Source organism: Atractosteus spatula, chromosome 1, assembly GCF_055471065.1.
Source record: "Atractosteus spatula isolate fAtrSpa1 chromosome 1, fAtrSpa1.hap1, whole genome shotgun sequence".
Lineage (NCBI taxonomy): Eukaryota > Metazoa > Chordata > Actinopteri > Semionotiformes > Lepisosteidae > Atractosteus > Atractosteus spatula.
Window position 1 is genome coordinate 5,604,811 of NC_142706.1, and position 17,486 is coordinate 5,622,296.

The 17,486-nt window shown below is 35.8% G+C and overlaps 1 protein-coding gene across 1 annotated transcript; it reads right to left on the reverse strand.

Moving 5' to 3' along the window:
* Window positions 1-757: 757 nt before the first annotated feature.
* cep44 (centrosomal protein 44) lies at window positions 758-17,445 on the reverse strand. Its single transcript, XM_088917210.1, has 11 exons — window positions 17,205-17,445; window positions 16,296-16,422; window positions 13,457-13,604; window positions 7,242-7,388; window positions 5,727-5,828; window positions 5,151-5,333; window positions 4,599-4,808; window positions 4,099-4,162; window positions 3,502-3,626; window positions 2,185-2,222; window positions 758-2,029 (listed from the first exon to the last, which is right to left on the reverse strand). Exons 2-11 carry the CDS (start codon window positions 16,382-16,384, stop codon window positions 1,981-1,983), a joined length of 1,155 nt encoding a protein of 384 aa, XP_088773336.1. The 5' UTR covers window positions 16,385-16,422; window positions 17,205-17,445; the 3' UTR covers window positions 758-1,980.
* Window positions 17,446-17,486: the final 41 nt, after the last annotated feature.

The window sequence follows — 17,486 nt, forward strand, 5'->3', positions numbered from 1 at the left end:
GTGTAGATAAGCTAGAAATATAAGCAGCTTATTGACATCTTCACATTGAAAAGGTCCAACAGGATGCCACCACCTTTGGTGCATACAAAATGAAATACGAGGTGCAACTTGCTTGGGAATCGGTCACAATTTATTAAAGTTCACTTTATTAACGCAGTTCCATGTCTATGATTTAGAAAACACTGTGGGCTTCACAACCTGACACCTTACAAAGCTTGTATCAGCAGCGGCCCTCTGCTTTACTATCAGTAATACAATCCAAATTAAGGTCATGTCTTCACCAGAAGCCAGATAAAGCGCACTTTGTAGCTTAATGAAGAAAACGGTAACCTTTGACACAGTAAACTCTTCCCAGCCTCCATAGGCATCAGAATCTGAAGGGCTTTTCGCTGCACTGATGATGGTAAAAACCAGTAATCTTACTAGGGGGTGAGGGGTGAAAGTGTAAACGAAGAAAACATTTTGCTATTATACATTCGGTCCACTAGAGGGCAGACGCGCCCGACACTTTGCAACCCCAGACAAGACTGAGTGCTCAATCATTTTCCTAAATGAGCAATGAATGGGATTGCCTCAGTCTTTCACGCCATGATAAAAATACTTTAGAAAGGAAAGGAAAAAAAATGTGAGCACAGAAATCTTTAGCAATAAAATGCTCAACAGAATAAACAGTATTTATCAAAACAAGAACAGAAGTTGGTGAAAAGAATGTATTCAAATAAATTCAGTATTAATTAAATAAACAGGCGAGTCTTCATTTTTTTGACATATTAATAAATTTATTTTAGCACTATTAAATAAAACCATTTGAAAATATTGTACTATAAGCTAAAATCTTCTATATTGTATTTTTTCATGGGTGCCACATGCACTACTCACACTCCACTACCTGTTTTCTTGAACTTGGTTTAAAAAAAAAAGTCATCAATAGAGATGTGATGAAGAATTTTTCTTATCCTTGCAATCAATACTTGACAGATCCTCATTTGTTAATAACCTCTAAAAGATATATCCTCTACCTCAGTGTAAGTTGTTCTAGCTTCTTCTTAGAGAACCTCTAAAACGATAAAAGCTACTCCAGCTCCGATAGGTTTCATAGCTTTCTTCATTTTGTACCCCAAATTTACTGTCCAGTTTGGAAGAGCCATCTGGCATTAAGATTCAACTCCCTGTCAAGACGGCTTGAAATCTCCTGGTACAGTATATCACACAGACATCAATTCTAGTGAATAATTATGACCCCTACGAGTAACCCGACTGCTTCCCATTAGGGACCACATTCTACTTGATGTAAGCTCCAGTTCTGCACATACAAGACGAGAAAGGAATTTCCCAACAAACATCTGCACAAATGGGATCAGGCGGTGTGGCTGGACAAAACAAAAAGTTACAATTTTGGATGTGCAGACAAGCGAAATGTTTGCCTCCAAAACAAAGTGAAGTTGCACTCTGTAAAACCAAGGAAAGTCAAATCAAATTAGATCTGAGATCTACCAGTACTCTTTAGATAAGTACCAGGTCAATTAGGTTTACATTTTTTTTTCTATGCACTTGTATAAAAATGCTTTTCCTTAATTTTACTCCCTCTTATTGAGAAAGTCTCTGCCTTGACGGTGCATTTATAAGTCAGCACACAGAACCATACTGAACACAAGAGGGCGCCATAGGAACATGAAAGTGCCACTCTGGACGCCTATATAGTTCTCAATGTTAGAACTCAAGTAACATTTCAGGTCACCTTAAGTTTATTCCACCTGAGGCATATGCAGGCAGGCTATATATGATTCCATCTCGCCTAGATACCATTTCAAGTGATATGTATGCATTTTGGTTTTGTGCCACATACAGTTAAAATCTTTCAAAGGAGAAAAAGGAGAAAACCTGCAATTGATTTAAAGTTTAAAACCATTTCGAATTAATCATAAAATCTGGTTTATTTCTGTGAGGTAAAAAATGTTTACTTAAATACATCCAGCAGATTCAAAGAGGATTGTCTGTGGACTTCAACAGGGCTGCTGTTTCCTTCATCCTGAAATAAGGAGGGGAAATGGTCAATTATAAAGAGTACCACTGAGATTCAGCTAAGTACAAACTGCAGTACATTTCCCACATGTAATGCTTAGCAGTAAAGGCCAGCATTGCTTTTAGCAAATACCTAACACACAGTTAGAAGCCTTTACTCACATGATTGTTATTCGTTCCAGTCTTTCTTTCGTAGATGCCTGCAAAAAACAACAGTATGTTTATTACATGCATGAAGACCCAAGAAAACAACACATGGCTTGATTCTAAAATTATAAACACCACTGGCAAAACTTGAGTGAGATTAATTCATTTTGGAGCTTCTTTTCTTTCTGCTTCAGGCACTGAGATGCCTACACACATGGATAGCATTAGCAGAACTGAAGGCCAAAGCCACTCGATTGGTATAAAGGATGTTCTGGGACGGGGGACCCCTAGAACACTTTTTAAGGGTATTTGAGCTATTCAACTATTACTGTATTGTACTTTAATAGGTAGTTATTGATTGAACTGAAAATAATCCCCTCTCTCCCTTTTTGTTTTCAGCTAAGGTGATGTTGTTTCATTTTTAATGCCTGTGGTTCAAACTACCTTTCCAGAAGCTCAACAGCACAGCCATCCCCATTTTTAAAACGTATACAGTACCTGTGAACTTCACTGTACCTACGTTTCAAATAAGCAAAGGAACACATGAGGTAGATATGTTTGAGATCAGCAGCGTGGTTCGGACTTACTTTCTGAACCTGGCTAAAGCAAGACAGTGCTTGAACCACGAGGAAGAGACGTTGAAGAGCAAGTTGACTGAAAAGATTACCACTGTTGCTGTGAAAATAAAGTGGTCTGTACCGGCGATACACATCAACTAATGTCAGAAGGTATTACAGATTGGGTGTCACATGTCTGCAGCTCAAGCTGTGGAGCTGAAATGAAGAGGTTTTAAGCACAATCGAGTGCTGAACCCATTGAACTGATGTAGCTGCACTTAATGGATGACTAAGCACACTTTACCTGTCATTTGTAAAACAGACCAATCCCCACCAGACCCATCTGGATGCAAACATTGTGTAAACAAGTTCCTATTCATGGTACTATTTCCAATTATTTTACTCTGATTTTCGATACAACACTTAAACTATACTATTGTTAAATTCTACCAGTATTTCTTTGTGCATGTTCTAATATTAAGAAATGTAAACTATTAGTAGTATAAACATTAAGAGAATTAATAATAATTAATAATTTAATAAGTCAATCAAAAACTGGTTTATCCATATCCATGTTACAAAGCTACAATGCAAAGAAAGGAACAAAACTTTGGGACAATCTTAAGCCAGGCATTATTTAGGTTTTGTGAAGATGCTTGCAAAGTACGTTCCATAATTGTTTTGTACTTCCCAGCAGTGTATATCACCAGTAATGTCAGCCTGTTCTCTTGACCTCAGGGAGGAATGTAGTTAAGCCTCTGCCAGTTATACTCACCTTTGAAACTTCTGTCAAAACAAAAGAATTAATGTTAGTGGCGTTAGGAGATGTGTCTGAGGATAGGACTGAGCTATATCCAGACGAGTTATGATGAAGGCTCTCTGGCGTCTTAGATCTTGTCTCTGCATCGGAAGAGAAAAACGCAGAAAAAAAATAGCTATATTTATTAATCATGTTTTCTTTTCAAGAGCTGTTTTTTTTTTATTTGTTATACCCATGAAAAAGGTCAGCAGTTAAAATAGTACAAACAATTCTTTCAAAAGGTTTTAATTTATTGCACAATTAAAAGGCAAATCCATCATATTTTCCGAGTTCATCTGTTTCAGTTTTAAAAAAATAATCTAATTAAAGACAAGAGTTGAATTAATAATCTCAAAACCTATTTCAGCTTTGATCATATTTCAACTAAAATAAAAAAACAGTTAAACCAATGACAAGGCCCCCTCACCCTTATTTAATGTTAATTATAATGTTTTGCAGATACTATAAATGGAGGAACAGTTGTTTTGAGCTGCATTTTAATTTAACTAAATTGTTGTATAAAATAGCTGTTTGCAGATTAATTCATATTTTGGAAGATTAAAATATAATTACCAATTGAATGTGGATTTGTACATTTTGACTCATGACTACCCTTCTCATTGGATGCTGATGGTTCCTGAAAGAAGAAAACAAAGAATTAGAGAAATTACAGTAATGGATTTATCATTCAGGGTATGCTACAGAAACAAGTGGAAAGCATAAAGCTTGTGTACAATAAACCTTTTCTTACTGAATTACTACTTCTTGATTATTAGGCATCGCCTGATATTTAAGACTAAACATATTCATCACATTAAGCAGGGACTAAGGGATTCGGGGATTATCCAGTTTGTAAAAACATCATGAGGAGTTCAACAATGACTTTGTTTCACTCTTAAAATGTATAATATTCCTAACAACAACAATCATCATCATATACTGATGAAGTACTGTACTTTTTCCTTTGTCATCAGTATAAAGGAGCATACCTGCTGAGTCTAGAAATTCACCTGAAGTGTTACAGTTTAATAATCGTTTGGGTCATGGTTTCTCCATCCTCAGTACCTACCTACCTGTCTGGAACGCAAAACCATCTCAGTTTCCAGCAGGACAACTCTGCTGACGAGGTTGTCCCATTCCTTCCTGTCTATAATAACTTTTCCTGCCATCTCTCTTTCAAGGACTTTGAGTCTCTCCTCAAAAACTGAGAATCTCTCTAGTTTTTTCTGACATTCCATAAGCTGGGATTCCAGGCACTTCAATTTCCAGCTTTCAGCCGCCTCCTGCAACAGAGACGGAAGGATCATTCTAACTTCAACTCATTAACATAGGTAATTTATAAAACATCAAAAATGTATTTCAAATATTATAGTACAAATACCATAGTATATCAAATATTACAGTACAAGTCCGAATGCGTTGTAGATAAGACATGAACATGGGAATCTGTTATGAGCAATTAGTTATGGGCACCAATGCCTGTTTCATGCCAATTTCAATGTCATCCTCCACTGAAAAAAAATAAATGACAATATAGCCAACATGTTTCAATTTGTATTTTTCATGGTTCTAATATTCTAATACATGCTTCTCGGTTACCCTATACAGACTAACTTGGGACATACAATGTTATAATGACTTTTGAGAGATGAATCCATTTTATCCAATGGTACAGACAGTCCTTTCACAGTCTCCTCTTCAGACGCACAACTATGGCTGTCAAGCTCCTCTGCATCGGAGGCACTTGAGGAAGAACCTGAGCGACTCCTCGCCGTATTGCTCACATGTCTTTCTACGAAAGGCTTCTTCTGCAAACAAAACATCAAAGAAGAGAGAGCAATTGCTCTCAGCTTGCACAGAAAACGGAAAAAACAAAAAACAAAGCACAGAACATCTCCAGGAACTCCAAACTGAAATGCATAAATATGTAACATAATAAAATGTTATTGTAAATAAAGAAATCTTACAAATTCATAATTAGTATTTTTTATATTAATATAAATAACAAACAAGAAACATTAAGAAAACTTTTTAAAAACATAATTTTCTTTATACACATTAACTCATTCAATACAGACATAATATAAAAACCTTCTTTTACCTCCTTGATAATGAGAATTAAAAGTAGAAGAGGCTCATTCTAGTTGTATTATCTCTCCGCTATAAACTAAAGATGTCTTATCATATAGTGCACATCTTACCATATAGTGCACCGGCTGTGGCATGGGAGTTTCTGGAAGAATTTTCTCAGCTTTTAGTTGTGGCTCATTAGTGGGTGCTTTGTTCTTTGGCTGAAGTTTAGACTGGAAAGGATACTTAGTAAAGATTAATGTCCAAACCATAGCCACTGTATTAAAATTTGTATAATACACTCATATACTGTATTAAAACACCGTAAAGGTTATTTTAATAACTGATTTCCCCTCTGCAACACATTGTGGAGTCCCAAAACAGTTTCTTTACAAGATAACCTGACTTTTAAGGTTAAAGCTTCTCAGGCCTAAGGACTTTTTTCTGTCACGGTCAAAAAGGGACTAGACAACATGTTTAAAGTCAGGTTACTGGCAAGGACCAATACGCCAAACAATACGTTTACTCAAAAACAGGAAAATAACCTTGAAAAGCTTTCTTTTGGCAGAGTGATTACACATTGCACAACTATTCTCTGGTAAAACAGTTAAACTGGTTAGCCTGTCATACACAGAAACTAAAATGAAATTAAGTTCTTTCTGGCACAGTACTCATTTTATTTTAAAGAACAATCTAACAGGATGACATTTTCATATAGCCCAGAGACTAATGTAAACCCCCGTCTTCAAACATATACTGTAGGTTAAAGGTTTAATTCCCAAGCTAATGAGCAGTTTAATGTTATGTGTTGTTATCTATGTAGATAGGTTGTCTTCTTTATAGTCTGCCTCAGGCAATGGCAAGAAAAAAAATGTTTGAAAATGTGTACACAGGCATCTGTACAAGACTGATCTTATCAGTAATGACTGAGGGCAAAGAGAGCTAATCTCCAGCTCAAGATTGAGGAGCGAAAACGCCAAATAAAAAGAAAACCAAGAATATCAATATATGACTTCCTGGCAGACAGCAAAATCTTTACTTAAATTTAAGCCAACTTGATATTTTCAAGTTTTCATGTATTATACACAGTAACTATGTTGAATGTTATATATTGTTATCATATATAATAATACTTATTGTTAATATATCATTAGATTTTATTTTCACTACAACTTTTTTAAATTTTCTCATTCAATTTGTCAAAAGGGTTTTTTTATTGATCCTATCGGGCTGTACTGTATTAAAACCACATATTGTACTATATATTTTTGGGCAATGTCTCCTTAGGCATCTATTGCATTTCCAAATTCCTGTAGTGCACATTTCATGAAATACTCTACATAACTCACTTGTACTCATGCAAAAAATGTGAATCATTAAAAATTACAAAACAATTATATAACCAGGATTCTATGTACTGCAAAAATAAGGCTACTTTGCATGTTTCAAAAGTTTGAAAAAGTGAATCCATATGTAAAAATGAAACTTCTTTGGGCTGTTGAAACTAAAATTACAAACAGGGAGTACATGTTTAGTTGATTTAAAAATGATTTACAAAACAACATTTTGTTTCGATAAAGAAACCAAAGAAAGGCTGATACATTTTTAATGTTACATTTCTAATTAAAGTAGTAAAGTGTTATTACCTTGTGTGTGTTTGAAAGCTCTTTGTGTTTCTTTGTTACAAAGCTGATAATGTCACATAGAATGCTGATCTTTCTTTCTGCATATCCAAACTGAAGAAACTGCTGTTTTGTCAAAATTGGTTTATAGTGAAACAGGTCCCGCAGCACCTATATTAAGAAAAATAAATACATTCACCTGTGTCTAAATCTTACTAGAAAATTTTAAGATTCCATGAAACATCCTTAAAATCTGTAAGCAAACAAGTCAAACAGTAACTGTCAATATTGTGTGCCTTTCACCCACCAAATTTAGAAATATAATTTCTGTAAGGATTTAACAAAATGGTGTTTTTGAAAGTGTGCTATTGTCAACATGGAAGAAGGCCATTCTAAATGCAGTAAAATAAAAGCAGTAATTATATTAACGGTAATTAAATGCTGGAAATATTTCTCAAGAAATTATCTGCATTTCTGAAATAAACAATTTCGAGAACATACCTGTAGAAGTGATGGGTGATTACCCAATTATAATTTTATTAAGGTTAAAGGAACGATTCATGCATTTTGTATGAACATAAATTCAAACATAAAAGAATGACATTCTGTTATGCAATGTAACTTTTCAATGTGATCAGCCACCAGTTTCAGACAGGCAGCAGTGAGAGTGCGCTCCAGACACTAGACAAAACACTGAGCGCCTTGTCAAACCTATACCTGACTGAGTTAAGAGTTCCCACCTTTTAATGGTGACCGAATCTAATTCCTGCGAAGGAGCTCTGTAAATATAGAGTGTTGAGCATCAGTTTGCCAGCATACCTTTCAAAGGTGGAAGGCCAGCAAAGCAATGGCAAAGCTACAGTATAGGCAGCCTCAGCAAAAATAAAAAGCAACATTATTTACATCATCCACTCATCCTGTATCCATTTTTGAGTTGTGGGGGTGCTGGAGCCTATCCCAGCAATCAACAGACGCAAGGCAGGATACGCTCTGTGCAGGAAGCTAGTCCATTGCAGGGCACACACAGATACAAATGTACACACACACACTTACATTAGGGACAATTTTTCCCAGAAGCTACTTAACCTACCTACTTGGACTGTGGGAGGACACCAGAGCATCCAGAAGAAACCCACATGAATATAGGGAAATTATCCAAACTCCAGGAAGATAGTGCCCCAGGTCCCAAGACCCTAGAGCTGTGAGGCCACAGTGCTAACCACTGTACCACTGTTTCTATCATCCACTCAATCTAATCATGGTTAGATTTATTAATGGAATTACATTTATGGTATTTTTGTAAGCTTCCATGAATGTGCACCACTTTGCATCAGCTTGCAAATCCTGTATCACTGATTCAGGCCTACATACAGTACTCCAGTAAAATGTACTAGCTACTGTAATTGATTATAGAACTACATATGTATGTGCACCAATTAAGAGGTAAAAGCATACATTCTGATGCCTCATTAACCAGTTTTCTGCATAAAAACACAACACACTAAGACTTCAAATTAGATCAATAACAGAGGCCATAAAAAGATAACGGCAAAATCAGAGTAACATGAAATGGAGTCAATAAGAACAGCATCCACTTAGAGCTGAGGATGGTTTTTTTATACTCATCTTACATTTTCTGCATTCAGTGGCAAACAGAATTCTCCACTCTTTAATGTCCTCCCCAAGATTATTATTGAAAATAATCAATTCAGCCAGATGTTAAAGTTCATGAGACACTTCCAATATACCAAACAATTACATGCAGGATAAGAGGAAATACATTAACACTGTGACAAATCACTCTACATGCAAACATCTAAATGGAAAATTCTTGGTGAAGATCTAAGATGGGAACTTGGAAGCACATGAAGGGTTCCATTACTCGGCAGGAAATGTGAACCCCGATGTAATTATTCAAGGACTTCTTCACCAGCTGCCAATTCAACACAGGACATTTCAATGGGAAAAAAAGTTTGTTGAAATCTCCAGGACAGATGTACTGTATCATAGCTCTTCTCAGAAAATAATGAATTATTCAATATGATAAATTAAGGAAGGTAAGGTGATTTAAGGAGTAATGAAATCCTCAGAGATTATGTAAGCAGGGCAAACTGCAGGATGTGACTAGTCTCATTATTATTTCATTTAATATTAAATTGTTTGGCAGACAGTTTTGTCCAAAGGCTGAAGCTCCTTGCTCAAGAGTATAACAGTAGCCCCCCTTTCCAATCTTCCAATTAGGAGTCCAGAGCCCTACTACTACTCCACACACTAGCCACAACCATGTAAGCAATGAACTGTAAAACAAACTACTTGTTGAGTAAAGGCTCTATACAAAGAAGCTCAGGTGATAACATTTCAATGTACAGTAATGGTGAGCTGATTTCAAGTTAAAGTGTACATTAATTTATGGTTTACTAATTTAACTAAATACTTAGAGGAACATGATTGATCTGTAGTTATTTTGTAAATTGTGGAGATTTTAGATGAAGGTTCTTGAGGGACGACAGCAATCAAGGTTTCAATCACTTCTGATACTTGAGCTCAGAACTCTCCATGACATCACTTCCCAGAAACTTTAAATGCCAATAATGCCTCTCCTGCTTGCAATCACCTTTCTGACTCCCTCCTCCACCTGTGCAGCTTTTCCATCTTCGTAGGGAGGGTCCTAAACTTCCACGCCCAACACTTCAATAATCATTCCGAAACACACTTTTCTGGGTGATGATGTTCCTGGTGAAGCAGTCATAAACATAAAGCAACCCTGCCTGAGCAAAAGGTATTTTTATAATAATATGGTCTGAACCATGGCAAAGTGTATACCATGCAGCAGAAGGATTGTGTCACTATGTATCATTTTCAATTACATTTTCTAATTCAAATTTTGGACAACACTTTTGTACAATGAAGTTTATCATTTGGATTGACATCCGGATATTTTATGCAATAAGTTAGACATAAGTTGCTGACCAAGCTTGGTAAAAACACAGCAAGACTGTTTTTTGGTAACATAAAATAACTAATTTAGGCAGAATGTTACACAGCAAACAAAAATCCATGTAGACGATTATTTTTTGTTAATTACTTAACATAACACTAATTTAAAGTTTTGGAGTTTCTAAAACAAAGGTAACAATGGATAATAAGTCAATTTAACTACCTATCTATTGCTTTAAAATGTATTTATTCACCTAAGGGGGAGTTTTTTCAGTGATGCAAATCACTGAAACCATTACCACACTTGGTCAGTTCAATAAGAGGGAATTACGAGACAAACGAAGATTCACTGTTCAGCTTTCCTTCTTAACTTCTGTTGGAAGAAAGTGCAATAATGAATGTGTATGATAGTTCACACAAAGTTGTCTTTTGCAAGAACATTTTTACAGTGTTTGTCAGACTTATCAACATTACCTTGTGCTTCAACAAGTTGGAGCTAAGTGTAATATTAATTCAATGTCTTCTGCAGTTCCAACCCCAAATAAACAATACTTCTCAAGATGCCATCAGATACTGGATCGAGAGTGTCGTAGAGGTGAGCCTTCTCAATTTGCTCCCAACATTCTCCCTACTTATTATAACAGTGCAATCCCTTTCCTTATACACTGAACACACACCACAAGTGTTCTGAAATTAAAGAAAACACCTACTTTTGGGTCTTCAGTGCAGATGATAAATGTATCGATTTTTCAGTCGCTATGCAAAACAGATATATACAACAGGATTCCCGTTGTAATTTGTTTCCCTAATTATTTAAGTCATATCAGATTTTGATCAAATTCTGCTTCAACCTGGATTGCTTCCTCTGGGTTAAATTTTCTGTGGCATCTTCATAATTCCACAGAAATTAAATAAACAGTATTTAGTACTGCCTTTGAGTCATACACCAATTTTTTCTTGCTGATGAATCCCATCTTCTGATGGGAAATGCTCAAAATGCGGCATTTCCCCAAGTAATACGATACCATAATGCTTCATTGTCTGATTTCACAGAAATTTGTTTCTTATCTAAGTAGCTTATGTTTTACACACACTGAGACCGACAAAAACCATTAAAAACAGTATATATAAACATTACATAAAAGACATCAACCCATACACAGCCTTTACAAACCACTCCTACAGGACTCCCCACAGCTTACCAGAAGCTGTAAGTTTACTCCCCCCACAATCACCCTAAGCCCCTATAATTGCACAATCTGGAACACTGCAACTCTTCCAACACATGTGCCTGCTTTCTTTCAGAACTTACCACCAACAGCCCAATTAAATATACTTTAACTTTTTAACTGAACTGAATGAAGCACTCCTATGCAACACAGGAGTATAATTTTATACCTAATTATTAATGAATGCCATGCTAACCAATCATGCTGCTTAAGTGTTACATTTTGAGAAGCTGTGATATGCCCAGTAAGAAAGACCTTCAGGTTAGTGTGTACTGTATGTGCAAAGCTGATAGATCCATGCGTAGTAGGCACTCTGGTGGGCTTGCTGCAAACACACTTCCAGCATGGCAGCTCTATCAAAAATTGAAAGAGCCGAATCGGAGGAGCTAGTCTGGGTCCATCCGCTCACCAGCTGCTAGAACTCAGCGGCCGTGCAAACTGTCAGGAAGTACTGATGAAAGACACTGACACAGTCAACTGCATGTAACAACCCAACGACACGTTGATCAGATACAGGAGAACAACTTGAGGGGTTACTACCACACACCAGTAACAGGTTCCCATTGCAACTGGCAACCTTCTTATGGAGTCTGTCAGATCTAGTCAACACCGGCATTGACTTCTTTGTACTTTGGCAACAAACCTCAGAATGGATTGTAATCACCCGTGTATTCGCACAGACTGGTATTTACTGAATCTCAATTCTGTCTCTCATTCTGTGACAGCAGAATATGTGTGTATTAGGGAAAAACAACAAAAAGATCTGATGTCTATATTAGGGAATGCAATTGCAATATGTATAATCCCTTAATCTTAATCACACGGATCACACATGGTTTCAATGAGTTAATATGTTGAAATGTTTTACTACGTTACCAGATCTCAAACCAAATCAATGCTGAACACACTAATGATCTCTAAAATAGGAGTTGCCTGTTGAAAAAGCACCTTCTGAGTGAAACACCATGTGCCTTTTCAACATTTGCATGATTGTGTTTACAAATGATGAAACATCACAGCCTAAAAAGAAAAAAGACTATCCCACCCAAGGCTTATTCTGATTATTTGATAAATATTGTCACATTTTAGTTCTTAACCTACAGATGTGCACTAACAAAGATGGAAAAAGACTTCTGTTGTTACATGTTTATATTTGGTTGAGTATGACTGTCGTACTCAAGCTTTGTTTCTTTAAGGGATTTATAGTGCTGATTGGAGTCCATGTAGGGTGCTTTCAGACACTGGCTTGACAAGCAATTCTGAGAACCTTTTAACCAAGGCAATGTTGCTATATTCAGAAACAGACTGTGCAATCTCATTCCGAATACCAGGGTTGCACGTAAAATATAATCCCATAGTTTACAATGCTCACTTCATGACAGGACTTTTTGGATTGCCGCTAGCAATATCTCTTTTCTCATAGAGGGCATGCAATGTTTAGCCTTGAGTGGACGTTATTCTTTAGGATGTATTCTTTTGTCTTAGTTGTTCAAGTCAGAATATGGTATTTCCATGTTCTAACTAATTTCACATTTAGGCCCAGTTAGAAATATTTTAGTATTTTTTTTAATATAAATGGAGATTAATGGATTCTTATTACAGACAGTTTGGTTTGTGCGCATTTTTGGGCAGGTATAATTAGCAATTTGAGTCAATGCAAAAGAAAATTAGAGAAAACATATTCAGAAAGATAGAAACTCCTGAGAGACAACCTGATGATTTTTCATAAACTAAACACTGTCTTCTTCGAAATAAAAAAAGTGGCAAGAATATTTGTTTTGAGACGACTTTCACTGTCTTTTCATTTGAGTGAGCCTGTAATAATTAATAAAAATAGAGCGACGGTCAAAGAAAAGTCCCCACAGATACAAATGTTTGTGTTACATGCATATGTCAGAGTAGAAGCTTTTTCTTACAAAATATTAAAGAGTTTTCTCCGTCTATGAGATGGAAGAATGATTTTTAAATGTTGATTGTGTAGTCCTTGGTTATAGTGTGACTGATCAATTCCTGATGCTGCAGTATAATATAAATTAGCTCACCAAAGATAGAGTGATTATTTAAACTATTTACCTTATAGACGCTTTCAATGAAACGCAGGTCATTTTTTCCAGCAAGCTCCACTCCAAATCCTACGAGATGCTCAGCTAGATACGAAGAATAAGAAATGAAGGCGTGGCTCACAACTGGTAAAAAGGCAGATGGATCACCCTTCGCCAAACTGTAAGAAGACACAGCTACAATGTAAATTTCCCAAGCATAAACACTACTTATCTGCAGTAAAAAACACTGGTAGCAGAACTTAATACACTAAAAAGTATTAACAGCAATTATTATGTGGGAATTTTGGAAATTTAAGTAAAAAATTTAAAACAGTATGGTCATATATTTGAAAGCGTGTCCACAGCATCTATTTTTCTCACATCATAGCCATTCTTTAATAATTATAAGTTACTGAGATGAACAAAGTTCCATGATGTTCCATGGCTTATCTTTGACATGTCTATTTCAACCCAAAGTAGGCTTTCAGTCATTATTAATTTACAAGGTTGAAGAAAATGTTCTGCAATGAAGACAAGGCATTTGCAAGAAAAAACAATTTGCTTCCAAAATGGTAAATGTTGGGTCAGATTGGAATCGTGCTCAGCCACCACCCTTGTCTACAGCAAAGTACAATTATATGCAGGTACATTAAGGTAAAAATAAATGAATAAGCCTTGCAGACAAATCAAAAAGACACATGTTATTTATGTTGATAAGTTCTGCGGCTATATTTTAATGATGATCCTTTTGTTACCATTTCTATTACGGAACTGAGCTTTGATAGGAGGAAATGACACGTGAAATAATTGCCTTCTCTAACAGGGAGAAAGAATAAGAAAGTAGTTATACATACACATCGTTTTTAATTCAAGAACATATTTCTATATATACACAAATATTTTACAATATAAAGTGTGTTTTTTAAAGCCTAAAAAATAAGATATTTAAATAGACATTTAAAAACCCTCTCATTAAGGACACATTAAGTACAGTATATGAAAGTAGCATTTACAAGAAGATGGGTCTTTTTATCCTGTTATAAAACTGCATTGCCCATTTGTTTGGGAGACTTTACACATATCTATGGAAAATATTTTTCTTCTAACTGCAAACAGTCTGCACTTCAAACAGATATCAGTGCATCTGATCTTCAGCTCAGATCTGTTTTAGCTTGAAGAGCTGGTTAATGTAAATATAAGGGTGTTTACAAAACAGCTCACTTTTCTGCTGCCAGGTCTTGAACACAGATACAGAAAAAACTGTACTAAATGTTTATTGAAAACATACACTTTCCTTGCATTCATATGGGACATAATAATTGTCAATTAACTTTGTTCCGATTTCCCCAATACAGTATAATGAGAAATGTTGTAACTCTTAAAACGTCCAATTTTAAACATTCCTCTAAGGGGGAGGCAGGTTAACTGTCCTTCTTTAATCTATGTAGTTAACAGTCTCATAGTCATGACACACGGTGTTGAAAAACTGCATAGTTTTGGCCTATTTCTTGTTGAATTTATTGTGGCAAAAACAATGCACACAATATATTGATGCAATTCCTTACACACAACTCTTTGTAAGTCAAGACAGAAATTACTTTCATAATACCTGCTGTGTATGCGATTATGATGAAAACCATGCACATATTTTACCTCTTATTTCCATAAAGAGAAAGAATGTATACCATATGTATCAATACCACAGCACTTCTTAAAGCATTTCCTTAATTTTAATTTCTTTTAACTTTTTTTGAAACCGCAGACATAAGAAATTAATATGGTATTAATAAACCCTTAGGTAAAATAAGGTGATACAGCCAGGGTAATAAATCTAACAACAGGTCCCATTTTTTCAAGTTGCCTTTTTCCTTGACAGTTTACAAAATGGCATGGTAACAATAAACTGCAATAGCTGCCAGAATCTCTTCCTTTTAGAAAGCTGTGACCTTACAGCCTACAAAGGTTGAAACAGAAAGCATAACAAAAAATTACATCATAGGAAATTAAAGAAATGTGCTTATACCAGATGTTAATCTAACTATTAGTAAATAAAACCACATGTATGACATGAGATGTATAGAGGTTTTATAACAGGTCCTTAGAAGGAAGCAATGACTAAAGAATAAAGTAAAAATCTCCTGAGGGCTTCTTGTGCCCCTTAAACTGTAAGGAAAGCTCCATCAGACATGATGTCCATCACATTTGCATCTAAGCAATTATCTTCTTTTCTTTATAGTTACCACTACATCAACCACTACTTAATAATATAACTTAAAATCAAGACAATGGCTGTAATAATGCCATGCTTTAACTGTTTTTCTATTAGTCTGGACATCTTCACAATTTATATAGGAAACAATGTTGTCCTTTCGAGATTTCGTTTTCCAAACATAAAGTACCGTTTTAAAGGCAGTGGATTCAAGTAGAATGACTTCTAAATAGACCCCCTTCAGACTCTTGAATCATCATTTCTGCTTTAGGTCCTATTTTGTCTTGCTCAAGAGTTAGTTTTTTTCCAAGTCATCTTTAACAGCTGCTTTAAAGTGGACGGGCTGCACGTAACAGATTCTACACAAGTTTTTTAAAGCTCTGCTAGGTTGTGATTCACAGATAACCAACAGCATTCACCATGACTGGGGATTTAAAGCTTTTCAGGGCCTACACTAGCTCAGAGGGTACTGCTTTTAATTGAGTCGTACATTCTACACATATCCTTTATATGGCCTTATATACAGTATTTACACCAAAGTCGACAACTCTTTATCATTACAATGAATTGGCAAAGATGACAAGGCTGCATGGGCAGATGGCAGAAATGGAATACAAAAGACTTTCGTATAGCTGACAAACAATTATACAATCGCCCTTACCCAGTGTAATCCACTTCTCGGGGATAATTAAGCAATCGAAGATGTTGGTCGAGCTTTCTCAGACTGCCTTTCAGATCGCCCGTTGCCATTGTCACCGAAGATTTGTGTGTGTGTTTACCCGATGTTTCTGAACATGAAAAAAACAGTGGTCAATACGTGAAGCATTTTTCACTACCCGAATAAAGACGATAAATTACAAAATGCAGGACTCGATTAAATTTAAGAATATATTCTGAAAGGTACCAACTACCGTACATGTGGTTTATCTGACAGTTTGCCCATTTCTCTTGGGCTGTATCTGTAACGTGCTGTGCATTTATCTCGTTTCTTGTTATTGGTACGTACCTTGCTACCTACAGTAACTAAGCCAACAGCTTACTATTAATTTATCAAATCGGTACTACAGGTGTGAGGAAAAGGGTTCTGTTTGAGCTTATTCAGCTGCTTTCCCTGTTTCATTAAGTCGTTTCAGAAGCCAGGAAAATGCAGTGTTGCCACGATAACTCCGAGAACAAACAAGACCAAATGGATCGCCCACACCAGAACTGTAGCAACTGTTGTTTTAGATTTACTGTGATTTGTGCTGAAGAACTTGAGAAGACCACAATATGTAACCTTGAAAACGGTGCAACACGTAAACCGACAAATTAAGAGATGGTACCATTTAAACAAAAGATACAAAGTGCAAGTCAGATGATCACTCTCGACTTGTTAGAATAATGCAATTTGAGTTTCACTGCAAACTTTGTATATGCACCAGCGCTAGGATTTGAATTACCAATCATAAAATTTGAGCAATCGACAATTATTGCAAACTTGAAACTAACAGAACTTCGTAGGTCTTCTTTTAAAATGTTAAGTCCCGTTTTTCACTACATGCACTTTTCCTCTTTAAAAAGTTTTACTTACCAGTTTATTTACAGCTGTAGTAACTAAAACTCAACAGCAATACAGTAACAGCAGTGACGATTTATAGATCAGCTGCATCTGCAATTAAAATCTAAAACTGGTAAATGTTACACTCGGTTACTGTTATAAATCACTAATTTATTTTCCGCTGCGAAACCCTAATGTAAACTGTCTTACTAACTACCGTAAACACAATTCTCCTTTACAAAAAAAAAATCAGTTTGTTCCTTGCCGGGTTAATCATGGGAACTGCCGCCATTGGTTAACTACAAATAAGCATAT